This window comes from Chelonoidis abingdonii, chromosome 4 (assembly GCF_003597395.2).
Source record: "Chelonoidis abingdonii isolate Lonesome George chromosome 4, CheloAbing_2.0, whole genome shotgun sequence".
NCBI classification, from domain to species: domain Eukaryota; kingdom Metazoa; phylum Chordata; order Testudines; family Testudinidae; genus Chelonoidis; species Chelonoidis abingdonii.
The window spans coordinates 41,969,989-41,994,027 of NC_133772.1; the positions used below are offsets into that span (position 1 = coordinate 41,969,989).

A 24,039-nucleotide genomic window follows, 5' to 3' on the forward strand; every position below is an offset into this window, starting at 1 on the left:
AGTGACACAGCATTATGGCAGGAGGCAATGGAGATTTCAGATAAGATCGAGTATGTAAAGAAGCATAAGTGTCAGGGTGTGAGTCCAAGAGCTTTAGCCGAATTCCTGCTAACCTAAACTCTCCCTGCAGTTTCAGTTGGGTACAGCTCCTAGCCCAAGCAGTTGTGTAATTTTAAGTATTCATTGACTTAGATCAGTGTTTCCCAAACTTGGGACACCGCTTGTGTAGGGAAATCCCCTGGTGGGCCGGGCCAGTTTGTTTACCTGCCCCGTCCGCAGGCTTGGCTGATCACAGCTCCCACTGGCCATGGTTCACTGCTCCGGGCCAATGGGAGCATCCCTTGGCCCGCACCGCTTCTAGCAGCTCCCATTGGCCAGAAGCAGCAAACCGCGACCAGTGGGAGCTGCGATCGGCTGAACCTGCGGACGGGGTAGGTAAATAAACCGGCCCGGTCTGCCAAGGGCTTTCCCTGCACAAGTGGCATCCCAAGTTTGGGAAACACTGATTTAGATTGCAGAATGGCATTGGACTGGGGCTTCAGACCTGGGTGCTGTTCCCAACTGGCCTGCTGGGGGACCTTGGACAAGCCACTTCATTTCTCTCTGCCTTGGTTTTTCCATCTGTAAAATGGAGATAATGATACTTCTCCCTCTCATGAAGTGCTCTGAGATCTACAAATGAAAAGGGCTACATGAAAGCTAAGTATTACCCAAACACGTCAGAAACCTCACAAAAATATTTCAAAACACAGTGACTCATTGTACCAAGTAAACAGTAGCTCCGTATCACTTCATGACGTGCAGGCAGCGCAAACAATAGAACGATCCCCTGGTTTCCCTATACACATCATCTCTAAGACAATAGTTACTTCCTCAGCAGCCCTTCAAAAAAAGATGACAGCAACATTACACAAGAGCGGCAGTTGTTTAACTGTTACTGCAGCTCCACCCCAGAGGCAGCTGCATTTCAGAACTGGGTAGCAGGTGGAGCTGGCTGCAAAATACTAAGCATTTCCTGTGAAAAGTTCCAAAAGCAATTGAATTCTCATTCCTCCTTCCCCCCATCCAAGAAAAAAAATTGCAGAAATTTTCCTTTAAAAAAAAATAATAAAATGTTGTTTGTTGTTGAAAAAGCTGTAAAAGTTCAAATATTTTGTAACCTTTTAATCTCAAGTAAAGGCCATTTGTTAACGGGAAAAAAAGGTTCCATCCCCAATTTTGCACACAGCTCTAGTAGCAGAGCTTGATGTTGGCTAAGAGGCCAAGGGGGTTGTAGATCTTTGATATTTCTCCTATTTCCTGGGCAAGAGGCTCCTGCCATGTTGGTGGGTCCATTGAGCACATGGGGTTAGAAACCTCTGGCTTAGATATGGTCTTTCTTCTTGCACTCACTCAGGCAGGTCAGGAGAAGCATATGCACGTTTCAATACAAGCCCTGGAAAAAGCAATTTTAACTTTCAAGTACCTACTGCTCAGCCAACGTGCCCCTTTGCCTCACATTTTAACAAGGGAAGCCAGGTGTCAGTATTACTCATCCATGGCAACGAGCCAAAGCAGGGCATCTGAAAGGGTGTGTAAGGGATGGTGGGAGGGGAGGAGGAAACGTTCCTGGTGCCAAGATAACATGGCAGAGATTATTACCCTTCTTGCTGCAGGCAGGGAGGGACAGAAAGAGGGTGTGGTGAGAGCAGAGTGGGAACATCAGGGCAGCCACGCTAAAGGGGGGACCAGGTGTTTGAATGCAGGAGAACTGCCGTCACAGGGACAGAAAGGGACACATGCCCCTCTCCACCAGCTCCCATGCCTACCTAAGAGAGGAGTAGCACGCAGCTTCCAAGGTGAACTTGCCCTACCCCCTGGGTTCTGCAGTAGATGGGAGAGCGTGGTCTGGTAGGGGCTGCTGCTCTTGGAGTCCGTGCCTCCGCCTACTGCCCAATGAGGTAGGGCAAAGGCCATACCAACCCTGGGGCCAGCACCAATCAGGGAATCACACAGGTAGCACAGCAATCCCCCTCCTCCCTCAATGAGCTGGACAGTGAGAGAGAGAGAGAGAGTGTGTGTGTGTCAGGGCACCCACAAGCCCAGAAAAGTAAAGGGGAGAATTAGTGTGGATCCCTGGCTGCCTTTGTCTCTCCAGCTCCAAACTCTGTCAGCAGGAAACCAGCAAAGAAGGCGGGAGGCTTGTCAGGAAAAATAATGGGGTAGGACAATCAAGCCTATGATGTCACCCTTCCTGCCATCTGCTACTCAGCAGCAGCTTTGCTGGTCCCAGCCCCCTCCCCCACCAAACACACACACTGGATCACGTGAGGGTGAGCCACTCAGCTGGCGCCCCCCGCTCCAGGGACCAAGAAATAGTGGTGATGGGGGGAGCATGTATTTAACACACTAAACTGATATTGTTCAAAGTGCCAGGAATGGTGCTGCCTTGGTTGCCAAGGGGGGGTAGGGGGAAGAAACCCACCAGCAGCCTGTACCTTGAAATAGACAAGGAGGGGGACCTGGGTTGAACAGAGATCCAGAGGGAGCACACACTGTGCATTACCTGAACTAGCCACCAAAGGGAGCTGCTGTTCCACCAAGGCCCAGTGGCTGGTGTAATTCTGTGGCTGCAGACAACAGGGGAGAACAAGTCAACCCGACCCTGTCCAAATACTTGGCTGTAAACCCAGCTGTGGGTCAGAGGTCGTAGGTCAAGCCCCTCTGTAAGAGACAACCTACCCGCTGGGAATTCAAACTGTTTCTAAACCTTCCTCTGCACAGGAGGGTTCAGATCTAGGGGCTGAGTTTGACTCATTAGAGAAGACCCGGAATTCAGAGCTGAACTTTGGGTTCAGAGTTACCACCGCTGTCAGGCAACAACCCCGTCCCACTCATCGGCCCAGACCAGGCACTTCGTTCTGACGTTACATTCCAAAACCAGCTTCCTCGGGCAGATTCCCGGCTGCTTCACTGCACAGTCAGCTTTCCTGGACCATTAACCCAGCAGGCTGGACCACTGGCTCGTACATAAGACTGGAAGGGGACCTCCTGGGTCATGGAGTCCAATCCCCGGCTATCACAGGCAACCCTGTCTTATAATCCTGATTATAAATGTATCAGGCTCAGTCTTAACACTAGTTAAGCTGTCCTAAACCACTACAGGAATAGTGAGCAGGGTTACTACATATGCAGACGGGCAACAGTTTCTTCTCTGGAAGTGAAAGTGGGTTGTTTGGCCTCCTTGGGGCTTGCTCTGTTCACACTGAGATTTTCACAGTGCTCAGCAGCTCCTATTGTTCTCAATGAGAGCTGCTGGGTGCGGAGGCCTTAGGAGAACTGGCCTTAAGTGCATAATGCTCCTGCATAGGGAATTAGAGCGGGTAAGAGCGTGTTTTTTCCTTTTTTAAGAGTATGTATGTTTCCTGTTCTAGTTTTATGCTTCTAATTTGCAGCCATATTCAATTTCTGCTGCCCGTTCTGCCCACTCATGCCTGCAGCCAGTCCCTATACCTTCCTTGCAACCCCAAGATCCTGATCCAAGTCCCATTCCCTCCCTCAAACACCTCCTCTTAAATGGTCCCCTGCTATCCCATCCCTTCCCCTTTCCCAAGCATCTGACAAGTGCTCTATCCCCAACTGGCAACAGTCCCGAGCCCTTCCCATCATCCCAACGGCTTTGATGTGAAGGAGCGAAGAGGGGCGCTGGCAGCTCCTCCCCTCAGCCCTGCTCTGGGGGATTCAGGAATTTTCATCCTTAGCCCTAAAGGAGCAATCATCTCCTCTTCTGCCCCTCTGGAAGCAGACACAGAAGCTCCTTCTTTCCCCAAGGGGCCAGTTATTAATAACCACAAATCCCATAAGGCCCCACTCCTCCTGTGGTGCAATAAACCACCAGGTGAAATATTCAACCCTCCCCAGCTCCCAAACTGACCAACAAAACTGAGATGCCCAATAAAAACGACAGTCAGCAGCACACAAATTTAAGGTTTTTTGAAGGCGGGGAGGGAAGAATTTTAGAAGTGGGGTCTAAAATATGCTCTTAAAGGGACATCAGCAGGTTATAAGGCCCAGTCCTGCTCCTATTTAAATCGATGGCAAACATCACTTTGACTGAAACTACTGGGAGCAAAGTGCATTCTTGACTTATCAGTTACTGCAGCTGGGCTGCTTTCATCAGCCCAAAGTACACTTCCTTAGGAGTGGTGCAGTTCAGAAGCCTGATCACAGGACTTGGAATCAGGAAACCCACAGCCACATCTGCCGCTGGTGCACAAATAGAGCCAACAGAGCTTTAGACCGGATTTATACCAGCGGAGGATCTGACAAGAACCCTCGGCTTCCTGGGGCAAGTGGCTTAACTCCCCGAGGGTGCCTTGAGGATTAACTCCAGTGCTCTGGAGGTACAGCATGCTAGAGGATATTAACGAATGGCTCGCTCGCAAGTACAGCGGAAGAATGTTCGTGTCTGGCCTGGGAAGCACCATGACAAATTTCAGCCTTAAAGGAGGTAAGAAGAGAAGCTAAACCAACAAGTGCCTCCTCTCCCAGCACCGCAGTGTCATTCGCAGGAGATTATAATTCTGTCTCTCGTCAATGCCCGCATCGCTATGTAATTACCCACTGGGGGTCTCCCACACCTTCCTTTGAAGAAGCCACTGTTAGAGCCGGGATATTGGGCTAGATGGATTATTGATGTGAGCTGGACAGCAATAAAGGGCCATGCATGCCTGCACCAGTCTGAAGTTTGGGTGACACCGGTGACTTTAAAGCGTCCATTGGTGGGTGGGGGCGGGAAGAGAGGAGCAAGGGGGGGTGCTGGCCCAGCTCCCTTTGGCTACTGCTGTAGGGATTTCCTTGGCCTGGCTACAGAGACGCTGTACTCCTGAAGCGCTGCAGGTTTGCAGATAGAAGGTGAGGCTCTTCCTTGCCTAACACTGCTCACCACCCCCATGCACACATGCAGGGCATCAGTGCTCCGTTGCTGCTGTTGCACATGACCATGCCCACTGCAGAGGTAACCCCAGACCAGGGGAAGGTGGATATACCTCTCTCTCTTCCTCTCTCAGTTTGTAAAAACTGCTTATTCGGCCTTATTCACTAGCGGATTTAAGAACAGCTAAATCCCTGCAGGAGGAATTCTCTGCAATCCCCTCCAATCCCCCGGCCTGAAGCATCAGTAACGCAGACTGGAGGCAAGGCTCCCCAACCCACCCCGCAGTGCAAACCTCCTTGATCCAGGCAGGGTGATGTCACCGGCAGCCAATCAGGAAACCCGTGTGCGCGCGTGCATGGGGAGGGGGTGTGAGGATGCCACAGATGGCTCCAGCTGGGCCTAGCATTTGATTAATCGCCTGAATTACCCTCACTTTGCCATAAAATGGGGGCGGGGGGAAGAAGACAGAGAAAGGAGAAGAATGAACAGTAAAAGCAGGAGCAACTGCAGAGAGCAAGCCACAAATGGAGAGGCCTCGGGAGAGAGCTTATTGTTAAATGGCCCAGCATCCACCTGGGTTAATGCAAAGCATGGAGGGAACAGCCCCGTAGACAGGGGCGAGAGAACAGGGGAGGCACCGGGTGGTTGAACAGTTGCTGCTGCTAGGGTATCACGTGCCCCCAGTGTGGACAGGTTTCTAGCTGCATGTTGATTTAAGCCAATGCCAGGGCCACCCTGCAGGAGGATGCACCCTTAGGCGGGCCTCTGGCACATTACCCGCCACAAGGAGCTGCATCAGCGTGAACACTGCCTGTCTGCCTTGGAGGTTCCAGGCCAACAAACCCCACGCCTGGCAGAGCAAGGAGCCGGGGCCGATCCCGTGAAGCACCGACACAGCTAGCAGCAGCCGGGAGACCCCACGGATCTCAGGCCCTGGGCACCCCCTTTAGAAATGGGCATATTAGTACTGGGGTAAACGGGTAACAAATGGGACCCAATCGGTTTGGATTTTCCCCACGCCCCAGAATACCTCTGAGGGTGGAAGGGGCAAGGTCAGCACCAAACCCCACCAATAGGGCCAGCATGGTAGGGACGACCTTTCTGTGGGCAGAGGTGAGGCTCCCTCCTGCCCCTTAGCCCAATGCAGGGCACACAAAAGGAGCGGAAGACTGGTATGGCACCTCATCAGCAGCCCAGCCCCGCCATTCACCCTGCACGCAATTAGCTCTCATTGACACAAATCCCATTTGAAAGGATTATCCCCCCCTTAGCCCCTGGACTCCCAAAGGGACAGCCGCTAGCAGGTGGGTTTTGCACAGCTGCTTTTGCAGGGACCGTTCCATCAGGCAAGGAGCTAAGAGAAACAAATGATGCTTGCACCATTCAGTGTGCGAGAAACTAGAGTCGTGTAACAAAGAGAGCTTACAAAAGGTAAGTGCAGCAGCCAGTTGACTGGCTGCAGGGGAGTGAGGAGATGAACAGAGATCCCGTACAGCAGTGCTTCCGAGCCTAACGGCAAAGTCCACCCTGGTAGGACTTGCTCCTGCCAGCACTGAAGCAGCCATCAGGGCACCAGTGCCATTTTAAATCGAGTCGGACCTGAACCCACACAGCTGGGGGCGATCAGAGCCTGATCCAAACTCCGGGGCTGAGCCCAACAAGGGGAATACGTGAAGAAAAAGCAATGCCACTGGATAGGAGCACTGGAGCCCCAAGGGAGGAGGAATATGGGTCCCTGAAGAGGAGAGGGAGGAGTTTTTAGTGGGGATTAAGTACTAGCTACTAGAGGGCTGTGGGGCTTGTTTGCCAATGCAATGCCCCTTGCCCAAGGCCGACACACCCATTAGTCTCTCCGGTGGCAGCCTCAGGTGAGGGACAGTAGAGCATCACAAAAGGGCAGCCTCCTTTAACGGCTCAACCCCCCTCCTTGCCACATTAATAGGCGACACCTCTGTGGGCCATGGACATAGCGAGTTGCGGGGGGATGACTGCTCTGCCTCTGTGAGATGGCAGGGCCAGAGGGCAGTGGCTGAGTTCCCCTCTAAGGGACTGGAATGAGCAGCAGAAGAGCGAGCCAGCAGCAGGCACTTCCATCCTGTTGCTCCATGACAGTCACGTGCCCTCTCAGGCCAGGTCCCTATCTGCTAGGTGGGGGGCCCTAGTGGAAAGGCAGGCAAGGGCCAGATTGAGTACCTTCGTCTTGGAGGCTGGCTGGATGAGCTCCATGATGCAGACTTTGTCCTGCTGAAGCCGCCTCTTGACCAGCTTGGAGCAGCAGATGTTGACGGAGCTGAGGACGTGCCAGGAGTTATACTCCACGAAGGAGCGGCTGTCAATGACCAAGGTGCCCTCGGCCCCGTTCCTCAGGAGGTTGGCCAGCTTCTTAGCATCCATCACTTTGCGTGGGAGTCTGTCCCCGGCCATAACGGGCCCGTCCCCTCCGTAGTGACTGGGAGGAAGGGAGGGAAGGCCAGGGGCAGGGAAGCCAGCACAGATCTCCCAGAGGAGAGAGGGAGTGGGATACAGCGCGAGCAAGGCAGCACCTGTCCTGATCTTGCCACGCCGCTAAAGCCCAGGATGCCAAGTCATCATGCCGAACCTGTTGAGGAAAGAGAAAACCCAGAGTCAGGTGTTAAGACAGCATAAGCAGCCCTGAGAATTCGCCTGGAAACAAGTTTCCAAGAGCCAAATCCTATCTTGGCCACATGGGCCAACAGCTGAGTCCAATGGGGTTACTCTTGATTTACACCAGGATAGCCACGGAGAGAAACTGGCATGGACTGTGCTACTTTCTACATGGAATGTCAAGGTACATTCACCTGTCAGATCAGCCAACTGGGCAGAAAGGTGAAAATGGAGACTGCAGAATGGAGCCAAGAGTGCTGGTCTTTTAGGTCTCTGCAATACCTGCGGCACTCCCTCGCTACCTGAGTGTATCCCTCCACAGGGCCTGTTCCCTCTCACAGCCTGCCCTACCACCACACAACAGCTTCTCCCCTCACAAACACACAGAACTTCCACCTCAATCCCTCCCCCCGCCACCCCAGAAACCCAGTCCAGGGTATAGAAGGAGGCAGCTCAAAGGAGCAGGATTCAGCATATTGGGGGCAGTTTCATTAAACTCTGTAACCAGAATCTTTCCGTTCTCCCGATCACTGCTAGCCTGGAGGTGGTCCCACCTGACCCAGCTCACTGAAGCACATTGTCAGAGGCAGGGCCAGTGTGAAGGGCAGGAGCCATGGGGCCCCGACCACCGTGAGATTAACAAAGAAGTTAGAGGGACATGGACCGGTAAAGCCCAGCTCATGACCCCCTCGTCCACACCCTGTTGCTGGCTGCAAGGGGGTGCTGGGTTCATGGCAAGTGCTCTCCCTTCCTCCAAGGAAATGAAGTTATTCAGTCCAGCAGCCTAGCTCTCATCAGGAGCACCCCTGCAGTGACCAGCCAGCATAAGCCGAAGGCCAGCACACAGCATGAGCAGCTTTTGCATTACCTAAGCCCTGGGCCCCAGGGTTGGAAGAAGCAGCAGCCCAGCAAACTTTAACACAAAAGTTAACTCGGGAGATCAAGGGGGTTTGAACTCAGCACTTGTGCCAGACTGATTAGCTATTCTAGGTGCCTGAAAAGGGGCCTTTTCAGAGAGTGGGTGCTCAATACCTGCTGAAAAATGGGGTCCTTTCAGGTGTCTAAACTTTGTGCACCCACAAATCGCTAGCAGCTTCTGAAAAATATTGGACTCTGAACATTATTCCCGGCTCTGATATGCTGTGTAACATTGGGCAGGTCACTTAGCTGCTCTGTGTTTCAGTTTGTGAAATGGGAATACTACTTCACTCTCCCCCAGGGGTGTCTTTGAGAGGGACTCATTAGTGTTAGTGACGTGCTCAGAGATCCTCCATGGAAGCTTCGTAGAACTGCTAAGTGCTCTACAAAGCCCAAAACTCAGCACCTGGGAGCAATCTGCTCACATCTGCAGGATGTCTGCCTGGCAGGCACAGGGGAAAGGTTCAGGCCTCTTCAGTTTTAATGCCCTGCATCACTGTAGGACACAAGGAGAGCCATTCAGAAATAGTAACCAGGTTATTACAGTGCAGATCACATTGTATAGAAAACCCACAGGCCATACCAGGGCAGCCCAATGTGTCTGAGCTGGGAAAAGTGAACATCACTTCTAGTGGGGCCAGTTCAGGGCAATGTCAGGTCCACTGACTTTCTTGGAGCCAGGATTTGTCGCAAAGACAGTAACAGGTATCTCAGTCACTCAAAGGATGCTGGTTGTTCTCAGCCGTTTCCATATTCTGATCCCTCTTCTCCTCTCCCCTGCATGTAGCAATTCAGAAAGGGCATAGCTAGGGTTGTTATGTCCCTACATTGCTGTTCCCCCAACTCCCACCCCCAAGCTGGAAATCCACAGAACATCAGACTATTCACATTTTCCCCATGCATAGCATTATTCCTATAGAAGAACCTTTCAAATGACAACTGGTACATGAGTCCAGACACACAAAGAGAAGTATGTGAAATAGTTAACTCTGCTCTCATTTTAACAGTAATAACCAGCTTTGATGTCAACTCCCACTCAAAGCCAAAAGGAGGGGGAAAAAAATCACTCTTCCACTGCTGCTACTATTTCAGTCTTTATTGTTTATTTGTATCATGTTAGCTGCAGCATCCAGTGGTCCCAAGCGAAAACAGGGCCCCATCATGCGAGGCACTGTACTAAAAACATACGGTGAGAGAGCATCTCTGCCCCAAGGAGCTTTCCATCTCAGCAGACAGGACAAAGGCTCAATACCATATCTATTTATATGGTGAAGGCCCTTCCTCAACCAGGGGGAGCGAGAGAGAAATCCCACTCTTTAAAAAGTAAGTGATTCTAGAGAACACAGCAAACATCCAGAAAGACCTAAATCCTCAGAATATGGGTGTTTTTTCCCCAGCATCTGAAGACTTCTTTTAACCCCGCTGATGAGCAACCCTGCGTCTGACGAAGTGGGTATTCACCCACGAAAGCTCACGCTCCAAAACCTCTGTTAGTCTATAAGGTGCCACAGGATTCTCTGCTGCTTTCACAGATCCAGACTAACACGGCTACTCCTCTGATACCTAAAATAATAAACTCCCTCTTCTGGGCACAGAAAGATCCACACCCCAAAGCACTAGGATCACTAGGATCTATACCCCCAAACCTCCAGTACCAAGATTCATGCTCCCAGTCTAGGGACACAACAGAAACGATACACCAGAAAAACCACATACCCAGAAACACACCCAGCCACCCATCGCCATATTAAATTTAGCTTAAAACCCATCAGGAAATGATGATTATGGCCCCCTTACAGCACAGAAAGCTTCTCACAGCTTTGTGCAATTGTCCCCTGTACCACTGTGCACTGGCATCGCTTTATATCTCAGCACAAGGATTCCAATCAGAGCTCAGCTACCCCTTCCCATGGACAGCTCACAATCCCTCCCCACCACAGCTATTCACATACTCGAATTTTTTTCCTTCTAGGGAGGGTTTCAAAAATTGAAACAGTTCTAATTAAGAGGCCTGGGGGAGCGGGAGGAGGGAAGGCTGGCTCCTGCTGTGATATGACACACCTCATTATGCAGTAACAGCCTCGCTGGAGACCCCCCGCTGCACTTGGGCTATAGAGCATGGGCAATCGGAAAGGATGCAAATTAGCCAGCTTTTGCTAGGTTTCTCTTCCTCTCTCTGCTCCTATCCCCTCTCCCTTATCCATCAAGGAATACAAGCTGCCAATTCCCCACCTGATTCCTCAAACGCCAGCCAGGAAAAATAGGAATTGGAAGAGAGAGACAGACAAAGAGGTGGAGGTAAGGTTCAGACGGAGGGATAGGTATGAAACACTGGAGTGGGATGGAAAGGTGTCCACCAGAGACGAGAAAGGGAGAGAAAGATAGCTTATTATCCAAGGAGATAATAGGATCCATTCCTCTCACTCTCCAGACTGCGAAGAAGGGGTAGCTTTGGGGTTTTCAAACACAATCAGAGGGGCCTGGGGAAGATAACACCCCCTTTATCTCCTAATTGCTCCAAGAAAAGCCAGTTTGGAAGAGGTTGTGTGTGGTCAGTTCTGAGAGGCGAGCAAGCGTTTAGATGGACAAAGCTAGAGACGGCGGGGAACATGACGCAGGGAAAGGCAGCCAGTCCCAACCAATAACCCCCACTGCCCCAGAGAGGACTTGGTGTACACAGGTGGTGTGCTCTCCTCACACTCTAGCTCTTCCAAAACAAAGGCTGCAAGGACAGCCCAGAAGCTCAGTCCAGACAATTCACCATCCCTTGACACCTAGAGAGTTGTTTATTCTAGGGCACTCCCACCCACTCAGCATCATGGGAGGCAGAAGGGTCTATTGGATAAGGTAGCACTACACTGGGACATGGGACATGGGACTCAGGAGGGTTCCACCTCTGACCTGCTGTTTGACCTGGGGCAAGTCATCTCACCTCTCCATGCCTCCTCCTGCCCCCCACCCTTTGTCTTTGACTGTAAGCTCTTTGGGGCAAGGACTCTCTCACTACGTGTTTGTAGGGTGCCCAGCACAACGAGGTCACAATCTCAGCTGTAGCCTCTGGGTGCTAAGAAATATAAAAAATTGAATTATGCCTGGTTGTGCCAACAAGGTGCCAAACAGAGATGCTGGCATGATCTCTGATCACATATTCCCTGTCTCCCCACAGAAACGAACACCAGGAAGCTATCCACTCAGGCAGGCATCAGGGCTGCATCCTCTTTCAAGTGAGGTTCTGCTCTGGAGAAAGACTATGCAGAAGTAGGTCTGCTTCCCATATGAATTCAGAATCACGTCTGCTGACTTCATAGGACTACAGCAAATTTTGACAGCTTTATTTTATTTTATTGCGGATAGCCCTGCAGTGCCGGCATTGCTATGGGAGAGTAAGCTAAAGTCTGATACTGCTGGAACATCACACTAAGTTCCATTTGCAGAATCTTTATTGCTGGTGATGCAGGAACCAGAAAATGCTGCATCCCTTCACTAATCTCCCCTACAAGCTTCCCACCCTGGTTCAGCTGTACAGATGGTAACAGCAGCAGTAGTGCTAGCACAGACATAAGCTCCTGGCACTAGTTATTAACATTACAGAAACACCTAGGAACCCTGATCAGCAATCAAGGCCCCATCATGCTAGGCACTGTCCACACAAAACAGAGTTCCTGCCCTGCCCTGCCCTGCCCTGTCCACCAGGAAGTAGCAGAAGGGGCGGTCAGTGCTTTTACCACTACGCTGTGCAGCCACAGTGAGAGTGTGTCTCGGTGACACGGTGGTAAAAACACCAATGGCTGCTATTTGCTCTATGTTATTGCTCTCAACCTTGACAAAGCCAGTGGAGCTACACCGTCCAGTGGGGACAGCAACCGCAGGAAATTGTGAGAGAAGCATGCAGGGAAAGCTAGTGGAGGCAAGGCCAAGAGAGCCCAGCTTGACTCCTCACATCACAGGCTGGGCTTGGCTTGGCGGGCTGGCAGCAAGAAGAGAAACATTTTTACTTGTAAACCAAGGATATTTGTTCTACAGTTACTGAAAGACACTGAGCAGGAAACCCTGCAGTGCTGTGTTTTACAGTCTCTCTTAAGAGTACAAACGAACTTTAACACGAAGTTAACTGGAGAGATACCAGGAGAGGAGAAATAAGGAAAGTCTCTTCTTCCTTCTTGCCAACTGGGTCAAAGTAAAGGAGCAGGAATGGCTGGTGGATGCTGCTGAGCAAGGTCCAGAGAGGTCTCCCATTACCTCACCATCATGACAGGAGACCACAAGTCCAAAGGAGGGGAAAAGGTTAACCTGAAACCTAAATTGGGGTTTCAGAAACAAAGCTGTGTCCCTCTCTTATCACTCTATTAAAGCTGCCTTAATCGTTTTGAGCACTCCTGAAGAACATTACCATAATCCTTTAATCCCACCTCTCCCTGAAGTGCCTGTAATGAGGAGATGGGCCACAGGTTTAGCTGAATGGGAACAGCAAAGCAGGCGGCGCCATGCTGCCGCTCAGGGACAAAAAGACAGCTTCATGTGTGCCTTACACTCCCCACGCAACCCCCATCTCAAGACAGTGGGGCAGACTCGTCCCTGGCATGTGACTCAATTGAAATACGCATCAGTGGAATCGCGCAGGGGTGAGCACCAAGGGTTTAACTACACACAGTAGAGCATGCCCTGCAATGCAAGCCCAAAGTGGGGCCAAACATTTCTATAGAGTAACTTGGAAACACTCAGCTCCTTGGGCCTGAATTGTGCTGCCCTGAGCCCTGGGTGCTCATTTGCTGAGGTGCACAAGCGGCTATATCTGGTGGGAAAAAATGGAAATCAGGCCCAGGGTTTTCGGCTGCCCATTCAGGTCTCCAACTCCCCCATCTGCCCTCATATCCCCTCACTACTTTAGGACTCAGACTACTTCTTTTTCCTGCTGCTGGTGCAGGACCCCCCCAGAGAACACCTTTCACAAATTACAGGTGGTTTCTTGGTGGAGACACCTAGCCAGGAAGCCTCAAGATGAGAGCTGTGGGAAAGCTTGAAGAATGCCAGAGAACATGTTGGGTGAGGATCTCTGGCCAACAGGCAGCCATCTGTCCTCATCCTTTTCCCTTCCCATAAAAGGCCCTCAGGCATGTCCCTGAGGAGGGGCAATGCATGGGCAGCTGCATTCAAACAGTATTGGCCTCCACACCAACATCCAAATCAGATTATTTCCCCACAATTGGAGTAATCAACATCTCACACCCCCCTGCGTATAATATAGCATAGCACCCATTTCACACACACAGTACTACACACTTAGAGAAGCCATGCAAAGGTTCATGCGCTCTAGATGCGCACCTGTTTTGGCATGCTCGGCAAGCACATAGGAACCTCTGGAGAAGAACAGAGCCTGAATTCATCCCTGTGCTGTTGCAGAGACAGAGCTCAGCCTCTCAGGTCCATCCTATCTTGCACCCTGGCTGCAATTAGACACCAATGGGCCATTGCAGCAGCACGAAAAAAAAAAAAACCCACTTGGTATAGCAATGTCCTGGCTGCTCCTGCCCTCAATACTTCACTCCTGCTGGCTGCATCAGAATGCTCCCTGCACTAGGCCTCCTACTGGGGACATGTGCATAGGAAGGGTGCTGAGCTGGCTCCTGCAGAGGGTCTCACACTGGGGGATGTTAACGAGGGAACCTCTGCAGATGTACTGAGTAGCAACCGTTAACCCCAGGCAGCCAGTTTCAGGTCACCAAATTGCTTTGCGCTAGCACTTGTGCCTCCATGATGGCTCTTCCCTTTAGTACACTGGTCTAACTCAGAACTGCCGCTCTTGCTACCTTTGGCAAATCAACTGCACTGCAAGAAGTAGCGGGTTCAACATTGTTCATGACCCAGCCTGTTTCTGGCCCTTTTGTTGCTGCTTTCCTCATCCACTCCTGCTCCCTTCCCTGGTGTTTTCTGCTCCCCTTTGTTGTTCCCGTAAGTCCTAAATACAGATGGAAGCAGCCAAGGCTCAGGGAAAGGGAAACAATCCGAAAGAAGGTTAACTATACCCTCGCCAGGCCAACAACTAGCTCGTGTTTCTCCCTCTATTTTCTCTTCCCTCTTCCCAGCCAGTAGCAAGCAGAAGGGCCATCTATGGAAAGGGCTCATCCACACGCTTCTTTCTGCCTTCTACCAGAGATCTCCCTTGCCGCAGAACCATATTGAAATGCCAGAGACTTGACTACCATGGGTCCAACCATCAAAAGCAAAACTCACATTGACTTTGATAGGGGCAGGATCAAGCCTAAACATTGGACATGACTTTAAAGCTGTCAGCTCAGGCAGAAGAGGCAACAGGTGATAACTCCAGCCTGGATGTAGTGCTGGAGAAAATACTGGAGAATATACTATAGGCGACAGTCCTGCATTGGGTGGACTAGACAGAAAACAAGTGATGGAGCAAATAGTTTCAAACACGGTCAGAGCATATCTGGACACAAGGAAGCAAAGGAGCAAGGAGAATACCCCCTAGCTCTTTTCATCCATGACCTCAAAGTGCTTTACAATGAGAGAAAAGCATCATTATATCCCTGTTGGGAAAACTGAAGAACCAAGAGCTGAAGTGATTTGCCTATCACCCAGTGACAGAACTCAGGTCTTTTTACCCTCTGACCAGTGCCATGCCCACCCAATGGGCTACGCAGCCTCTCAAGGTGCGCAGAGGGCAGGTGTTTACAGAACTTGTCAGTAATTCTTGGCTCAGCCATCAGGGACGGCAGGAGATTATCTGTGGGAAGGACTGCTGAGAAAGTAACTGTCAGCTTATGGCCTGAAACACTGGCAGGAGCGTTTAAGCTTCAGAGCTCTCCAGGTGCTTATTAAGATGTAAATTCTGGCACCGTTGCCAAGGATTCCCCCCCTTCCTGCTCCCCCACACATCCCTCCTAGTACTTGGGCACTTAGCAAACCCCCTCTGCCAGCTCACACTACCTGAGGGATCCCGAAATCATGGGACTATTACTAATTATTAGTATTTTGCAGCAGCAATCAGAGACATGGGGCTCATTAACAAGTTAGCACCTCTGGTTTCCACAGCAACCACGTAGCTGCCAGGCAACTGCTGCGTCTCAAGCCCTGTGGAGACATTAACTGGGTTTCTCTGCAGTAAAGACACCTAGCAAGCAGCAGAAGCCTTGGCCCTGTCTTAACTGCACTGGCACTGCCTGGGTGACTCCAACCGCCTCACAATCTGCTTGGGTCGGGGGGGGGGGTGCACGGGCGGGTAGAGGAATGCCCTGACTCAGATTTGAACTCAGAGAGAGGACTACAGGCTGCTTCCACCCCCTTTGTCAGACATCAGTCTACCGCCTTTGTCTATCTGCAATTCCCCTTTTTGCCACTGAGGCTAACACGTACAACCCAGGTTAAATGGCAGCTGTGGCTTCTGAGAACGACACCCAAACACCCAGCCAGCATGGGGCATGTTAGGACTATGGGGTGGTGATGGGAGGAGGAAGCATCAAGTACCACTGCTAGGATGGCCCTTGGCGATTTGTCAGCAGTCAACTTGGGATGCCCTTTAAAAAGGAGATTCAGCATCACTTAAATGACTCTCCCCTTCTGAGGGGAAATTCCCTGTAGTTAACATATCCTGGGTGAGGATCCTCGTTAGCAGAACCTTGAAACATTGTCACCAAGATCTGTCAGCTCAGGCACAAAAATCGACTTAGCCTCTTCAAGGGAAAGGTGGGTAATGAAAACAAATGGCCATTAAAAACCCACAAATGATATTTTACTTTCCCAACAAGATAAAATGACTTGCATCTAGGTTGCGTAAGGGATGGATCCCTCAAAAAAAGCCTGATGGCAGGAAATTGTCTTTCCACCTCAAGCATTTGGATAACTACAACAGAGCAAATCCTCATACAGGGATAGGTAGGTACTACAGTAGGACCTAGAGACCCCAGCCCAGCTCAGGGCCTCATAGTGCTAAGCACTGTACAATATATACAGCAAGAGCTTACAATCTAAATAGATCAGATCAGACAAAGGGTGAGGGTAAGGCGACCTGCCCACGGTCACACAGCAGATCAGAGAGAGATCTGAGAAAAGAAGCCATGTCTCACAGTCCAATGCCCTTTCTAACCTTGGACAGGATTCTCCCAGGAAAGACAGACAGACAGACGAGCACAGGAACCAATACAGAAAGGAGAAACCACCACGCTCTCTCTCACTTGAGACTATCTTTCACTTGGTCCTTTGTACTGCCTGACCACCCTCACCTTAAGATCGTCACCAAGGCCAAGCACTACAACTTGTGAGAGCACTGAAGCACACCATCTGTGCAAACAAATCTCACCTTAAGAAGTCTGGAAGGGGAGCTTCCATTTTTGGCCCAGCACGGCAGCTCAGTGGCAGTCGGTACACCCCTTGAACATACACAGGCCCAGCTGCTTGCTGGATCGTTTCCCCTCTCCTGTTTCCCCAGGCTGCTGCATTTCTTCTTGCTTTATAGTTTAATTCCCACCCCCAAGTCTTATAATGATTTCTTTCTGGTGTTTTAATGCTGGCAGGGATGCATAATGGGAAACAGAAGCCTCCTGTGTTTTAAATATGCCACTCTCTGCTGCAAATGGATCAGGTCCATCTAGATCTGTACTTCTAAAGTTTGAATTGTGCACCAAGATACACACAACAGAATTCTTGGACGTTGGGTTTTCTGTAAGAGTCTCATTGAACCCTTAAGTCCAAAGGCACAAGGGTATTTCTGGTCATCGGATGTTACATGTACAAGCAGAGTCAGGATGAGCTCTACCCTGACATCTGGTGGTGAATTATGGGGAGTGTGGAAAGGAATTTTAGGTATGTGCAGCGGCACACCCACCCCACCTAGCACAGCCCACGGCAGCCTGGGATGGTTATTTTGACAGCTCTGGGATCCCAAAATTCTTTGCTATTGGGCAGGAGGAATAAAGTGTTGTCACCCTGATTATGTGAATGAGGAACTAGGAGACTGCTTTATGACAGAGATGTCTCAACATCAATTAAGTAGCACTTGCTAGACAAGGGACATGGGTGCCAAAACCCATTGAAACGAGAGAGGTTGGGGGCTGGTGTGTGTACCTGATGGTATGGGCCCTTTTGAGGGCTTGGAACACCAATCGCACATCCTCCTCTCTCCATTGTTGAAGAGCAGAGCTAATTTTGATTCCATTAGGAATCCATCTAGAGGCTTCTGAGCTCAATTCGTGTTGGGCCAATGGTGCACCAGCACCAGGGCTTCCCTACTACAAGCTGAAATCACCAAAAGAGCTAAGCTTACTGAGCTGAGAACACTGAGTGCTGTGTTAACTAGTGGGGGAGCCTGAAGATCTATCGCTAAGCAGCTGGCAGAGCAGAGCAGTCTGCAGCATGTTGGAGCAGCCCATGGAACAGTTTGTGGGGACAGCTGGAGTGGCTCAAAGGTCAGCTGGTGAGTGGAGCTGGTCGTGGTGAAGGCTGCAGCAGAACTCCATGGTGCCCATCTAAGGTTCCCCCTAACAACCTGTGTGTGCCCCCCCCTTTCCCTGTGTGTGCCCCCCCCCATTTCCACCCAGGCTGGGGGGTAAAACTCTGCAGATAAACTTTTGAACTCTGGGGTGGCACTGACCAGAGACTTTCGGGTTGTTGGACTTTGGGGTGATTGGACTTAAGACCCTAAGGGGGAAAGGACATTGCCAAACGTACTTGGAGGTGGGTTTTTGCTTATGGTTTGTGTTATAATCCTGTTTGTGGTGTTTCTCCAATGTGATGCTGCATTGTTTCCCTCCTTTATTAAAAGGATTTTGCTAGACTCAGACTCCGTGCTTGCGAGTGGGAAAGTATTGCCTTCTAGAGGCGCCTGGGGGTGGGGGTGGTATGTAATTGTCCCAGGTCACTGGGTGGGGGCTCGAGCCAGTTTTGCATTGTGTTATTGAAACGGAACCCCTGGATACTGAACCCGGCCCTTGTTGCTGCCAACTCAGAGGGGCAGAACCGTTACACGTGCACTAAGGAGTTCTAATCTGCTCAATGTGATAATAGTGCATCAAGCACCACAAAGAAGTGGCAGCACAGAGGCCTGTCAAAAACTCTGGCCACATACTTGCATAGGCACAGGCTTTCGATCTGAGACTGGAGTTTTTATGGACTATCTCAGATGTGCCTCAAGCACCTCAAAAATCAGCTGAGCTGCACACTGTTAAAATCTTGAGATACCACTGAGCAGACAAGGAGAGCAATGAGAGGAAGAGGATGATCCCTCTCCAGTCAGGCTATAAGAACATTTTCCATGTGTGCCCCTTAGTGGCCAATGTGGAGTACACATTGAAATCAGAAGGGTATGGGATCAGGCGCTGCAGGGAGAACAGGGTGTTTAGTAGGGGCCTAGATAACATGCCCCTGCCATGTGTGGCCATAAAAGAAAGCAATGATCTTGCACTTCTAGAATGAGAAAAGGCCTTCGTGTGACCAGGACACTCATGTTTAAAACATGTGACAGTGGAGACCCTAGGGGGTTGCCAGGACCATGTTTTAACCACAATTGTCCTTGCCCACACTAAGGGCAAAGCTTCCTAAAACACTGTGCTAGTTACATTTTCTAACACAAGACTCTCCCCACACTCAGAACAGTCAAGTCCCATGTCTCAGAAATGAAAGCACTTCCTACTCCAACCCACTAGCTACACACCTTAGCTGGGGTAAGGGAATGGGCTACACTGCAGTATTTGTCCTGTGCCTGTATATATCACTGTGAGGGACAAAGATAATTCAGACTTACACCTGCTCACTTCTGCTATACTGGCTCCCCAATGCTTGATATTTAACAAGCCCCCTGCATCTCCTTTGAGTACCCACATGTTACCAGAGGTGGCGATATCAGGGTTGATCTTGGAGGGTTTCAGTGGCTTGATCATCATTTCACAGTGGGAATGGTTTGACGTATTGTGGTGGGACTGGGCTATCTCCCTTTGTCGGGGGCCCTGAACACCCTAAACGTACACCGGATAAATGTTCAGCCTCCTGGGAAAAGAAGAGCACAATGTTCTGTTCATAGCTGTTCCTAAGAATATCCCTCACAAGGTTTATGTACGAGAGGTAATGATGCACAAGTCTGAGCTGCAGGAGTCAAAGATGGAACCTCTTCAGGGTTGGGTGATGTAGGTGAGTAAGTGCCTCAGCATTTCACCACTAAAGAACAATTACAGGTGAAATGAGTTTGTGGGTCTCAACCAAGTCCCAAATGTATGTTGTCTAAATTAGAGCTATTGAGAATGAGTGAGTGACTGGTGAACCTGGGGACTGGAAAAAACAGAGCGGAGTGCAGCAGGTTAAGGCTGTGGTGCAATGATACTTATAGCCCACATGCACTGTACGGCGGCATTAGTTCCTCACATTTATGAGGAAAAAGATAAAAAATTGAATCCACTGTTTAGCAGAAACAACAGTTTAACAACCTTGCTCCCTGAAAGGTCTTACACAGTTTCTAATGACACCCATTGCAAACCATGGCATATGAATGGACTCCAGCTTGGGTTCTGTGCTAGTGTAAGTCAGCACAGAAGTCCAGGGAGTTTCACCATTTTATATCATCTGAGGATCTGGCCCTCCATTTCCAGGTATCCTAAAATCCAGAAATTAAATTCAACTCCAAAAAAAGATGCTACAGTAATCTTCCAAGGGACTGCAGATCCACAAACCTAGTTACATGTAAGAAGTTTGGCTCTGTTTACACCCTGCCCAAATCCTTGTAGACCAAAAGAAAGTTTACTCCAATGCTGGGGAACAATCTAGTACTTGTCAATGGATGCTCTTCCCTCCTGTCAGAACCACAAAAGGAAGCCACCACTCCTAGATTTTGAGTGGCTCACCTATATTTAGAAGAATACACTCGGTAGGATGAGGAACATCTGGTATGCAGCGATATCCCACTCTCACCTTTTTGCTTAGGGCTTGTGATTTATTATAGGGTGGTTTTGTTTGGTCACTCTGAGATCATGGAGGTCAAGCCAAGTGACTTCTCATCTCTTCCATCCCTCCGTCCATCCCAGACCAATTTATGGGCAGTGGCCACACACAGTCAGGACTTGCTCTTGTCATGCTGGCTCTCTTTCCTGAATAAGCCCTGGTCGACACTGGGGGCGGGGCATGTCGATCCAAGTTACGCAATTTCAGCTACTTGAGTAACATAGCTGAAGTCAATGTACTTAGATTGACGCTCCCCCATCAACTCCGCTTGCGCCTCTCGTGGTGCTGGAGTACAGGAGTTGACGGGAGAGCGCTCGGGGTCAATTTATCGTGTCTAGACTAGATGGGATAAGTCGATCCCTGCTGGATTGATCGCTGCCCGCCGATCGGGCGGATAGCATAGACATACCCTAAGAAATCTCATTGTTTGCCCCTTTGAAAGAGGGCTGGATATTGCACACTTTCCAGCACAGACCCTCTCCTGAGAAGCCAGTAGTGGAATAGCTGGCAAAATGTGTTTCATTCATTATCCGGTTTACCTGCAAAAGAAGGAGGGGGCTACACACCTCTATTCTCCCCTCCCAATTCCAGGGGGTGTTTACTTTTCAAGGCACACATGATTGACATATTGTTGCAGACAACATAGCGTGCAATAGAAGAGTGACCTGATTCTACATCATGATCCGGCCACTTCCAACATCAGTGCTTCAGCGGGTGTAATGAAAAGTATTTACGAAGTTTTGTCCTTTAGGACCCATTGCTGCCTCCCCAATAAGATCAGTTCTCTTTCCTTCCCACTTCTCTACCAGAGTCCTTCCAGATTTAGCCATAGCTCAAGCCCACCTTTGTGTCAATTACTGCCTGGGAAAGGATTGCCCTGGCACCAGACACATGGAAATTGAGAAAGAAAAAACAGGCAGCCAAAATAAAAAGATACGTATTGCAAAGAGACATGAAATTACAAGTGTCATTGTTTAGCGAGCGAACAGAATATGCACCACCATCCATATTTAGTGGTACAGCACAACTGCTTTGTGAGAATGTACATCCAGTGAGGTTCTGCAAAATCTGCAACCAGATGCAGACATCTAAAATGGATAGATTAGTTTTGTGGGATATTCAGTGTAACTTAGGATTCGGTGGTTATTCTGCCCTTTTCCTGCCTTCCACCCAAAAATGTATAACAATTTGTGGGAGACTTCTTGGGCCTAAACAGGTCGACACCAGAGTCTCAAGCTCCTTTTGACCATTTGCCTGTGCTGCTGCATTCCACCAGGATCAGCACAGCATATGCTGAACAGCAGGCAACAAGTAAATAAGAACTCAGTCCATTTTGGCAGTACTGAGATATTGTGCTAGAGTTCTGGGTTTCAGCCAAGGTGGACTGACAGAGCTGTGGGAGGCTACTGTATAGGACTCAGTGGTGGTCCCGCTGAAGTCAATGGAAACAAGACCAAGTCCACAGCACATGCCTGAACTTTGCTAGACATTAGCCAGGTTAGTGCAACCCTCTCCTCACAATCCGGGTGGGGAAAGTTGAATAAAGAAAAACTAGCGAAGTATTTTTGGTTTTCGAGTACATATTTTCATGCATTAGTTTAGTGGCCTGAAGTCAGCAGTGCTGGCACCATCTCTGAACCATCTCTTGACCCAACAGCTTGAGGGTTCAGCATGCGGACAACTGTATTCCAAGGACGGCTGCTGGCCAAGACAGATGACATCGGAATAAATACATACTCCAGCTACAACTCAAAGAAAACAAGTCATATTAATGAGGTGTTCAGAAACAAGGGCTGCTCAAATCCAGCCCATCCACTAACGTTGCTTCCAGTGGTTATTTACTGCTCTGGAGACTGATAGACCCTCTTCACTTCAGCTGTGAAGTGTCAGCGCTATCTAACAGGGTTTGGAAGTCAATGGGAGTTGAGCAGCTTATGAAATCCCAGCCTTACATGCATTTTTGTTTCACTCGCTTTGACACAGGGGCCACAAGCACTTGGATAAGCGGATTGAAAGCTTGGTATAGTTTCACCATATTTTCTGCCAGAGCCTCTGTAACCTCAATTGAAATATAATTTGCTAACTTTTTGCAGCAATATTCCTCAAAGAATTAGTTTTTTTAAGATTTATTATAAACAGTGTATGTAGGCATACCACAACCCTACTAGCCAGATGACTCACACTGCTAGTCAGAGGCTAACAGGAAATATGTGGTAAGGTCACCAACAGGGCTCAGGGGCAAGTCTGGGAAGGAGGGCAGATGTCAAGAGTTACAGTAGATCTTACTGGATCAGACCGGTGGTTTATCTAATCCAGTACCCTATCACTGGCTCTGGCCAAGACCAGATGTTTCTAGGGAGGGCAGAAGAAATGCTGCAGCAGACAATTGTGGAATAATCTGTTCCTACAGTAAAGCTGCCTTCAAACCTCCAGCTGGAGATTGGCTTATGCCCTAATATGAGAGTTTATAGTCTTTCCACAACTTCCTTTTTACTTTTAGAACTCAGGAAGTAAATCCCTTGAGCTCATTACATGGAAATGGAGAGAATTCCTCCTGCCAATTACTGTTACAGGACCGCAAAGTGCTCTAAAGGCGTTCCAAAAGAACAAAAGGTCTCAGCCCCAAGGAATGGATAGGTTTATTTTAGATGAGACAATGAGTGAGGACAGACAGACAGACACACTAAGGTGAGAAAAGATGAGTTACAATCGGAGCCCAGCATCCCTAGGTTAGGCAGGTGCACATTTTAATAGCCATGCAAGTGTGGGCGGGGTATGACCCAAACTTCTCCTGGTAGGTAACCTGGAGGAAGCGAATACATAGCAAGGATGTGAGTGAGGAGAGGGTGGTGACTTGGCGAACAGGAACCATCCGGGCATTTTGTGCTAGGGAGCACTTGAAAGAAGACATGCAATGGGAGTGGGAACAGGAAACAAAGAGCGTGTCAAGGAAATGCTTCCAGCACCATCCCAGTGACTAATATACTACAGCTACACTACGGACCTTACAGTAGCACAGCTGTACTGTTGCTGCTGCACCATTGTAAGGTCTCCTGTATAGCAGCTCTGTGCCAGCGAGAGACGCTCTCCCGCTGACATAGCACTATCCACACCAGCGCTTTTGTTGGTGTAACTTATGTCGGTCGGGGGAGTGGTTTTTTCTCCACACCCCTGATCGACAGAAGTGCTAGGGTAGATAAAGCCTACGTTACTTATTTCAGACCCAATGCCACACAGCCCTCATTTTAATCTGAACACCATCTCTTGCTGTTTATTTTTGTAAGACTGTCGACATAACGGGGCAAGATTTTCAAAAGTGACTAGAGCTTCTGCACCCCCTGTCCCAACTGGGGGTACCTTCATAGGACTCGAGTTTGAAAGGATGAGTACTCACACTTTCTGAAATATCAGACTCCTTCAAGGCATCTCAGGTTGGGCACATAAAGCCTCTGGCCACTTTTGACAATTGTGACTCACAAATGCAAAATCTTGAAAGCGAGGCTGCAGAAAACTTCACATGTGGTAAAGAAGGGAGCCCCACATTAGTTCAGACTTCTCCTCCTCTTAGGGCTTGTCTAGGCAGGAAAGTTGTTCCTATTCTGCTATACCCATGCTGATCAATTTCTCCAGGTAGACAAGTC

The 24,039-nt window shown here is 49.6% G+C and overlaps 1 protein-coding gene across 1 annotated transcript in view; it reads right to left on the reverse strand.

The window, feature by feature from the left end:
* DUSP8 (dual specificity phosphatase 8) overlaps nt 1–24,039 on the reverse strand; it is an 86,377-nt gene that overhangs the window by 57,291 nt on the left and 5,047 nt on the right. Inside the window, exon 2 of the mRNA XM_032770753.1 lies at nt 7,109–7,514. Coding sequence (XP_032626644.1) covers nt 7,109–7,339 — 231 coding nt within the window. The 5' untranslated portion in view covers nt 7,340–7,514. The remainder of the gene's footprint in view (nt 1–7,108; nt 7,515–24,039) is intronic.